This window comes from Primulina eburnea, chromosome 10 (assembly GCF_022965805.1).
Source record: "Primulina eburnea isolate SZY01 chromosome 10, ASM2296580v1, whole genome shotgun sequence".
Classification (NCBI taxonomy): Eukaryota; Viridiplantae; Streptophyta; class Magnoliopsida; order Lamiales; family Gesneriaceae; genus Primulina; species Primulina eburnea.
The window spans coordinates 4,796,169-4,806,190 of record NC_133110.1 but is presented as its reverse complement, the minus strand read 5'-3'; the positions used below and the strand labels follow the sequence as shown (position 1 = coordinate 4,806,190).

The 10,022-nt window shown below is 35.6% G+C and overlaps 1 protein-coding gene across 1 annotated transcript; it reads right to left on the bottom strand.

The window, feature by feature from the left end:
* Positions 1–200: 200 nt before the first annotated feature.
* LOC140842696 (leucine-rich repeat extensin-like protein 7) lies at positions 201–2,786 on the bottom strand. Its single transcript, XM_073210787.1, has one exon. The coding sequence runs from the start codon at positions 2,666–2,668 to the stop codon at positions 506–508; it is 2,163 nt and encodes a 720-aa protein (XP_073066888.1). The 5' UTR covers positions 2,669–2,786; the 3' UTR covers positions 201–505.
* Positions 2,787–10,022: the final 7,236 nt, after the last annotated feature.

Genomic DNA, 10,022 nt, shown 5'->3' with positions numbered 1-10,022 from the left:
TTGTTCTTATCCGGCTGGATCAAGTTGTAAAAACTTAATCTTGAAACCTCAAATTGAAGACACGATTCTTTTATGAGTCAAGTAGATGATCATCAATGGTAAAGACTGTGTAGGATTCAAATAGAAGAACTGTGTTGGATCAAAACACACACACACACACACAAAGATCGTCTGTTTAAAAGGAAGACAATGTTGCAGGATTCAGAAAATATTTCAAATGGGTGATTGGAGTATATAAGTTTGAAATTATACACAATATGACACAAAAATTAACAAATGATGCATATTATATAGGGAAAGAATAAAGAAAAAACCCCAGATGTTTCGGAAAATGAAACTAAGAGTAACACTGAATGTAAAGAAGCGCGCCTGGAAATGAAATCATGGCTCATCAGAAGAAACGCCACCTTTACAGGAGGTAGAGAACTGCCTCTGTTTCCTTCTTAATCCATATCGTAGATTTTCACACCCGTGGAAGTAAGATGGTAACTCGAGTTGAGAAAGATTAGTAGTATGGAATGGAAGGGGGTGGCGGAGATGCGTAGGAAACTCCTCTTACGGGAGGAAGTGGTGTGATTTCTGGAGGAGGTGGCGGTGATGAATACTGGTAAGGTAGTGGAGGGGACGGTGAGGGAGGCGGGGGAGAGGAGTATTTGTAAGGTGGTGGGGGGGACGGAGAGGGAGGCGGGGGAGAGGAGTACTTGTAAGTTGGTGGAGGGGACGGTGAGGAAGGGGACGGCGACGAATATTTATAAGGTGGTGGGGGCGATGGTGAGGGAGGCGGCAGTTCACAACCAACTGGTGGGGGCGATAGTGGTGGCGAATGTACATATGGTGGTGGTGGTGGTGGTGGGGAGGCATAGACGTAAGGTGTCGGTGGCGGCGGTAGCGATGAGTATACATATGGCGGTGGTGGGGAGGGTGCGGGCGGCGGCGGCGATGAGTGTACATATGGCGGTGGTGAGGAGGGTGAGGGTGGTGGTGGGGATGGGTATACATAAGGTGGTGGTGGTGGGGATGGTGAAGGTGGCGGCGGCGGTGAGTAGACGTATGGTGGTGGTGACGGGGAAGGTGATGGGGGTGGGGGTGGGAGTGGCAGTGGCGGGGGTGGTGGTGGTGAAGAATTCACGTATGGTGGTGGTGGTGGTGGTGGTGGTGGTGAAGGTGATGGATAAATGTAAGGTGGTGGTGGTGGTGGTGGCCGCGGCGGAGGTGGTGAGGGTGGAGGAGTCGGTTGTGATGGGTAAATATAAGGTGGGGGCGGCGTCTCATGCTGTGGTGGTGGAGGAAGCCGAGTCACCGGAGGGATTTCATGAGTAGGCGGAGGTGGAGTGGAGACTTCATGAGTAGACGGAGGTGGAGGGTGTGACCTGCTAGACGGCGAAGATTTGGACGTAGGCGGAGGCGAACGCTGGAAACGTGGTCTTGGCCCCTGCGATGGTTTCGGAGACGGCGGCTTTTGCCCAACTGGCGGCCGCCTCCTACTGGGCACTGAAAGAAACCCTCCACACCTAAACTTGCTACAATCAAACGGCTTCGCAGCTTCCGAAGCACACTCCTTAGCAGACCTCTGATCACTCTTCCCAGGAATACAATTCTCCCGCCCATCGGCCACCGTCTGCCCACCAAACTTACTGCACTGCGGCGCCACCTTTGTGAAGTAATTATACGAATAAGTGAAGTTCTCCAGCCGCGGCAGCTGGCAAATGCCACTGGGCACCTCTCCTGTGAAAAGATTGTGCGCCACATTCAGCTGCTCTAGGCTCTTCATACGGCCGATCTCCGCTGGCAGGGACCCCTGTAGGCCATTGAAGCTGACGTCAAACACCGTGAGCTCCTTCAACAACCCAATCTCCGGCGGCAAACATCCCGTCAAATTGTCGTTCATCAAAATCAGCTCGTTCAAAGTCTTCCCCATCTTCCCAATGCTACTGGGGATGCATCCGCCCAGATTATTATTCGCCAGAACCAAAACAGAAACCGGCGAATTCCCCAGGTTCTTCGGGATTCCCAACCGGAACCGGTTATCATTCAGGAAAATCGCATCCAAATCCTTATCAAAAATCTGGGTCGGAACAGGCCCCTCGAATTCATTAAATCTGAGATCCAAGAATTTCAAAGTAGGCAATGAGAGTACCACGGTAGGAAAACCCCCGACGAACCTATTGTTGCTCAAATCCAGCTCGAAAAGAAGCCTCAATCTCTTGAAGCTCTTCGGAACCACACCACAGAACCTGTTCGAGTTAATGTGGAACAGAGCAAGATCAGTCAGCAAACCAAGCTCCTCAGGCAGGTAACCGGCGATGTCAGCGTTGTTCAGGTCGATCCCCGCCACCACTTTGGTGGAGGAATCGTTGAGAGAAGGCGCGCAGAACACTCCCTGGTAGGAACAAACTCGTGGGCCCCTCCAGTTCGCAGTGAAGTTGAATGGATCTGAGTAAATGGCTCTTTTCCATGCTTGCAGGGCAATGTAGGCTTGCCGGAGACTTGCATTCTCGAAGTTAAGCGCGTTGGCATCCCTGACAATGTCGTTTTCTCCGGCAGAGGCATTGTGGAACTGTGAGGCTAACAGGGAGAGAATGAGGGCTGTGAGTAAAACCATTGAGGGACAGTGCCGCCGTAAGAACGGCGGCATTGCGGTGGAAGTAATGGGTGAGGGGAGATTCATGAGAGGGAAGCAGACAAATTTCACGAGTAAAGAAAGAGTTGAATTGAAGACATACAGGGAGAACAGAGGAGTTCCAGCTTGCAAAATAATGTGCGTCCCTTCTTAGTCAGCTAATAATAATAGTAATTTAAAAAATATATATTGATTAGGTTTTATTTACTCCTATTATTATTATTATTTTTATAAAATTATTTACTCCTATTATTATTTTTATCTTCTCTAATGTTATATTCGAATTAAGGATAACATAAATACCATATTATAACATTTAATATATAGTATAGATTATATTTATAATACGTGTATATGTCAAAATATTTTACGATAAGTTCTAAATGAGGAAACCTAAATGAGATATGATTTTGGTTTCATTCTTATATTTTTAAAATTAATAGTTCTGAATTATTTAATAATATTATTTACATATTTGGTATTTTAAAAATATAAAAAAGAGATGTTTACCCCGCTGCTTCCTCAAAAATAATTAGCATATATTTTTAGTTTTTTTAGGACATTTTGAACTTTTCTGTCTTTCACAAAAAATTTTATTAGAACGTCTCACGAGTTTGTAAAACATATCTTCTACATGATATGATTTAAAAAAAATATTATTTTTTATATCAAATATTATTGTTCACTATGAAAAAAGACTGATTTGACTCCTTTTACGTATATAAAAAAAATATATATATAGTCTAGTTAAAAAGTTATTTTGAATCCTATAATCCTGAATAGAGGAAAAACAAATGAAATTGGTGTGGACGACGGTAAAATATCTCTCGTAGACAAAGTCACAGTCAGGGACGGATCCAGGAATAAGAGTTGGGGTGGGCTTGAACTCAATATGATAAGTTATATATTATTAAAAAAAAAGTACATCATATCGTTCAACGAAGTTGTGCCTTACGTGATTTTAAAACATAAAATTCATCAATAATAGAATTTACATCAATATGTTTAGCTAAATCTCGTTCAATATAGAGTGTCAAACAATCGGCAAGAAAGTCATCCTCCATTTTATTGCGAAGTTCCGTCTTCACATGCTTCATTGCTGAAAAAGCCTGTTCAATAGTGGCAGTAGACACAGATAATGTCAAAACAAGATGAATCAATCTAGTCAACATAACATAAACACTTGACCGTCCACTCTCGGTCAATTGCTGACACAACTCAACAAGTGTAGAAACCTTTAAATTCTGCATCACATCGAGTTTATAAATGTATCAATTCATACTTCAAAACAACAATTTCTTGATCTGTGAAATCTCCAGGATAAAACTTCTTCGCAAGCTTGCAAATATCATCACTGTTAAATGAGTCAAATGAATTTTTAGGATCTAAAGCTATACTAAGAGAAAGAAGTTTCACCGATTACTCATTGAACCGAGTATTTAACTCCATCAAAATGAAATCTATTGCTGCATTAAAAACATCAAAGTGGTAATGATGTTCTATTGAATAAACCGTCGCTAATTAAAACCGCCGATCCACTTTTTTTTTATTTTTTAATAATTTAGCGACGGTTTTAGCAATAACCGTCGCTAATATTTGCGACGGTTTTTGATAAAACTGTCGCCGATCCCCATCGGCGACAGGTTTACTAAAACCGTCGCAAAAGTAGCGACGGTTTTCACAAAACCGTCGCTAAAACCGTCGCTAAATAAAAAAAAATGGGCTGGGCTACAGCCCAGTACAGCCCTAGCGTAGATCCGTCTCTGATTACGATTATATATCATAAAAAAATTAAAACAAAATTTCGGTTGTACGAGGGTAAAATAAATAATTAATATTATAATTATGTACTGGGAAATCTGATATGAAGTCGAAGTACAGCTTACATGTAGTTTGCATCCATCTTCCACTCCTACTTTGAACTTTTTCTTGACAAAAATGATGTCCAATAATTTTAAGTATTTTTAAAGTGTAAAGTACAACATAATCAACTCGACATGTATAATTATTACAATTCTTATATTTTATTAAATTAAATTAAATTATTCAAAATAAAGTTCATTTGTGCGTGATCTAATTTCTTAATTTTATGAGTTTATGACAATGTAAATTGATTTATTATTTAAAATTTTATTGGATAAAATTATCAAATCTTTTCCATTGTATAAAATTTAATACTATAAAAAATTAGAAATAAATCAACCCCGCGTAAACTACTACATTTGGGAAAATGGAAGTGATGTAAATGTAGATTTTTTTTTTTCTGAGATATTAATGTATTTTTTTAATAATAAAAGTTAAAGAATGGAAATTAAAAAAATAAACTGCAAACCACGATGTGTATGACAGACTCAAAGTTGAAATGACAAAGACAGTGATATATTGAATCCCTAATCTCGTGATAGAAGCTCACAATATCTTACCATCTAAACTTCGGTTTGAGATGTAATGGATCGGATCTTGCGTCCTAATGAACCGACCCTAACCATACCACTATTTGAAAATGGTGACAATCGTTCAAATTTCAATAGACAATAAATATTTAATTAAATGTTGTATATTTTTTATTTAGGCTAAAGATTTTTATGAGATTAAGCAGTTGATCATATTTATTAATTTTGTTTGTCTTGTTCAGACAAAATCAATCCAACGCGTGTCTTAAAACGAATCGAGTCGGTTCTAGAGTTTTTCGAGTTAGCTCAAAAATATTTTATTCGTATTCGAACTTATTGAAGTCGAGTCAAACTCGAACCCAAATTATTTTTTTCGATAGTTCGCTAGTCAATCGCAAGCTTTAGTATTTTATTAATATAATTATATATTAAATAAATAAATTTTAAGTCTTTCGATTACTTATTTTCGAGCAATAATTCAAATATTTCGTAAACATGTTCGGATCTTTCGACCCGAATTTGAGCTTTAATTCGAACCGAATTCGAACCAAAATTTTTAAACTTTTCGAACTTTGAATCGAGTTCCAACACGAATTAAACAAATTCAAGTCGAATATGAGCCTTCGAATTTTCGTCATATTTAGCTCGATTCAGTTCGACTTGTTTACACCCCTAATCAGAGCTCTTCCAATTGCTTAGCCAAACTGATAGTTTATTATTTGAAGGTAAAAAAGTCATTAATAACTAAACAGATTAAAAGGATAACTGATGGAGCATCTTTTATCTGTCTATCAGTCAGTTTACGTCAACAATAATTCCTTGAAATTATTCTGTTTACTCAATGTTAATGGTTAGATTTCAACAGAATTATCGGATAAATTTTTCCGTACTAACAGTCTCTGATTACAAACAAACTAATCTCGACTTACTTTTATATATATAAAAAAGACAGTGATGTAAAAAACTACATGACCAACTACTGTTTCATTTGGAACGGATATCAGATTTGATTTTACTGGCCATTGGATCAAAGGCTATAAATAGAGGTAGACTTCAGCCACTCTCTCTCTCTTTTCTCTAGCATTTTTTAAAAATTTCAAACACTCAAGCTTTCAAGAGTCCAATTAATACAAGTTTATATCACACGCTTGAGTGTTTTAATCAGATCATTGAGGATCTTTTGTGCTAACATTCTATTTCAAAAAATACTTGTAATCTAGCACTAAGAGTATTGATCAATTTTATTGAATGTATTACTAAGAGTTTCAGTTAAGCTGTACGACAAGTCTTACTTGAGTGAGAAGTTGTAATTGCCCAAATCTTTTAGCAAAATCCTTCCACAAAGAAAAAAATGGTAACATAGGAGTATTGAAGTATGCGAAGATCCAGTAACAAATTTATGTCATTTACTTATCAATTACCATGCCTTAACTTTCTACTTGATAGTTCGATTGATTTGTTATTTTAAGTCATTTCGTGCACAAAAGTTATCGATTAACACATTTATGTGCAGTGACATACTGCTGACTTATTAGTACCTTACTGATAAGAGTTTCATTTTAGTGTTGCTAATCTAATCGAAAATATTTTTATAATTTATTGAGATTATTTATTCATCTCACTCTAAATCAATTTTTTATCTTAACGTTTTTTATATTAAAAAAGCGATGTTTAGAGAAAAAATGAACATTTTTCCTTAATATTCTAAATTATCAGCACACAATATTTTAGACGGTATCTACAATAAAAAAAAATTCAAATGAAAACCAAAAATTACTTTGTTTATCTAACGAGCTTGTCACACAAGACTTGCTCAATATAATTTGCTTGACTTATACGATTCACATACAATTATGTTAGTTCGAAATTTATCCAATACACATAAAAAAATATCTACTACGAGTCCTCACGTAATAAAAAACACACACGGAAAAACATAATAACATACGTGTATTCTTCCATTTAGGCTTTAGCTGTTTCCCACATAATAAGTTAATGATTAGGAATATCAATGATTGATTTTTCAACATAGAAACCTAACTTAAAATACATAATAAATGTGGGGTGTGTCACATGGGAGATCGTCTCACGGATCTTAATCTGTGAGACGGATCAACCCTACGGATATTCACAATAAAAAGTAATACTCTTAGCATAAAAAGTAATACTTTTTCATGAATTACCCAAATAAGAAATCCGTCTCACAAATACGACCCGTGAGACCGTCTCATACAAGTTTTTGCCATAAATGTGTTGTTAATGGAGACATGGCGGCCTAAAAATATATTATATTAGAATTAATTTGTTTTCGATGGCATAAATAGTTGATTTGTATGAAAAAATAAGAAAAAAATCTGGAATTTAAAGAAACTTGTCCCAGGCATTTTGGTGGGAATCCGAGAGTCAATGCCCGACGTAATCAACTCATCACGCTACAAACAAATCTTATATTAATCAGATCTATCAAATCTCACTTTTAGAGAGCTGTACTTTAGACTAATTAATTATTTTAAAAGACCCTTGTTTTTACTTTGATTTAGGTTTACTAAGGTAAGACAGCAAATTACCTATTATATATTATATAGTGAGAGTTTTGATACGAAGACCACCGACAAATGTGAATGAATATCTAGGTTAACATCATTGAGGTGATGTTCGAAAACTCTTGTGAAATCGTCTCACGAGTTAATTTTATGAGACATATCTTCAACTTAGTTCAACTCATGGAAAAATATTATTTTTTACGTCAAAATAATAATTTTAATAGTATAACATAAAATCGCAAGACCGTCTTATAAGATATCAACTCATATATATTAAAGTAAACTGATTTTTTGTGAGACAGTCTCACGAATCAATTTAAGAGACGAATATCCTATTTAAGTTATATATGAAAAAATATTATTTTTTATTACTAAAAATATGATTTATTATTGATCGGTCTCATAAAACATATTAGAATTGACCTACTAATTATAATTAAAGTAATATGTGTTTGTCAAACATTTAGTAACGTCTCTTTATCTAGCCTATTCTACGTTGTTATTCTCTTAACTTTTTAGCTCCAACGTGCGACGTGCTGCCATGTCATAAAAAAATGTTAATGTCTTTCCATCTCCAAAAAAAATCAAACACCAACTATCAATTTTATTAAATTAAATTAATTTTTTTGATCATTTTTTTTAAAGTAAATGTAGTTATTTTGAATTTTTTTTATTTCATTCACTAAATTATGTATTTATGTATATCCACAGACCACAATGTCAAGGGTCATAAAAGTAGGTGCAGCAATTATTATATTGTCTAGTTCTTGGCCCGACTGACACAGCCTGACATAGAGACTTAATTTTTTTTTTTCCAATTGATCACATATACAAATTATATTAAAACTAATAAATAATGAAACTAAGAAAAATATTGGAAAAATGTTTACTTTAAATTGACAAGTACGTATATATTTTTAAGAGTGAGTCTCGTGTGAGACTTATCACAGATCTTAATCTGTGAGACGGGTCAATCTTACGGATATTCAGAATAAAAAGTAATACTCTTGGTATAAAAAATAATACTTTTTCATGGATGACCCAAATAAAAAATCTGTCTCACAAATACGATCCGTGAGACCGTTTCACACAAATTTTTGCCTATTGTTAAAGGTACGCGTGATCAATATTTGAAAACAAAAGAGAGAGATGTATCATTTTTTCATGTAGAGTTTTATGTAATCTTAAAATTTCACTTAAGCTACAATTGACATGTTAATAATGTTGCACCAAAGATTAAGAAATAAGAAAAATTGTTCGGGGCTTAGTTGAAATATGTGAACACAATAGGTGTAAATGAGATTAATTAATTAATTATATATATATCTATATGTCTATGTGTGTGTAAACGAGATTAATTAATTAATTATTATATATATATATTGTATATATTCCTATGTTAATTGCAACCATAATTAATGCAACTACAAAATATGATTACATCACATGCCAATGACTGTGACCAGAGACGGATCTACGCTAGAGCTGTACTGGGCTGTAGCCCAGCTCATTTTTTTTTATTTAGCAACGGTTTTAGCGACGGTTTTGTGAAAACCGTCGCTACTTTTGCGACGGTTTTAGTAAACATGTCGCCGATGGGGATCGGCGACAGTTTTATCAAAAACCGCGCAAATATTAGCGACGGTTATTGCTAAAACCGTCGCTAAATTATTAAAAAATAAAAAAAAAGTGGATCGGCGGTTTTAATTAGCGACGGTTTATTCAATAGAACATCATTACCACTTTGATGTTTTTAATGCAGCAATAGATTTCATTTTGATGGAGTTAAATACTCGGTTCAATGAGTAATCGGTGAAACTTCTTTCTCTTAGTATAGCTTTAGATCCTAAAAATTCATTTGACTCATTTAACAGTGATGATATTTGCAAGCTTGCGAAGAAGTTTTATCCTGGAGATTTCACAGATCAAGAAATTGTTGTTTTGAAGTATGAATTGATACATTTATAAACTCGATGTGATGCAGAATTTAAAGGTTTCTACACTTGTTGAGTTGTGTCAGCAATTGACCGAGAGTGGACGGTCAAGTGTTTATGTTATGTTGACTAGATTGATTCATCTTGTTTTGACATTATCTGTGTCTACTGCCACTATTGAACAGGCTTTTTCAGCAATGAAGCATGTGAAGACGGAACTTCGCAATAAAATGGAGGATGACTTTCTTGCCGATTGTTTGACACTCTATATTGAACGAGATTTAGCTAAACATATTGATGTAAATTCTATTATTGATGAATTTTATGTTTTAAAATCACGTAAGGCACAACTTCGTTGAACGATATGATGTACTTTTTTTTTAATAATATATAACTTATCATATTGAGTTCAAGCCCACCCCAACTCTTATTCCTGGATCCGTCCCTGATCGTAATTGATATCTTTTGGTGTCCACTTGATAAACTTCGTTTAATTAAATCATACTGATAAAGTAAACTATACTGCACAAAT

Coding starts and splice junctions, on each gene's coding strand:
- LOC140842696 (XM_073210787.1), bottom strand. CDS start 2,668: ATGAATCTCCCCTCACCCATTACTTCCACCGCAATGCCGCCGTTCTTA.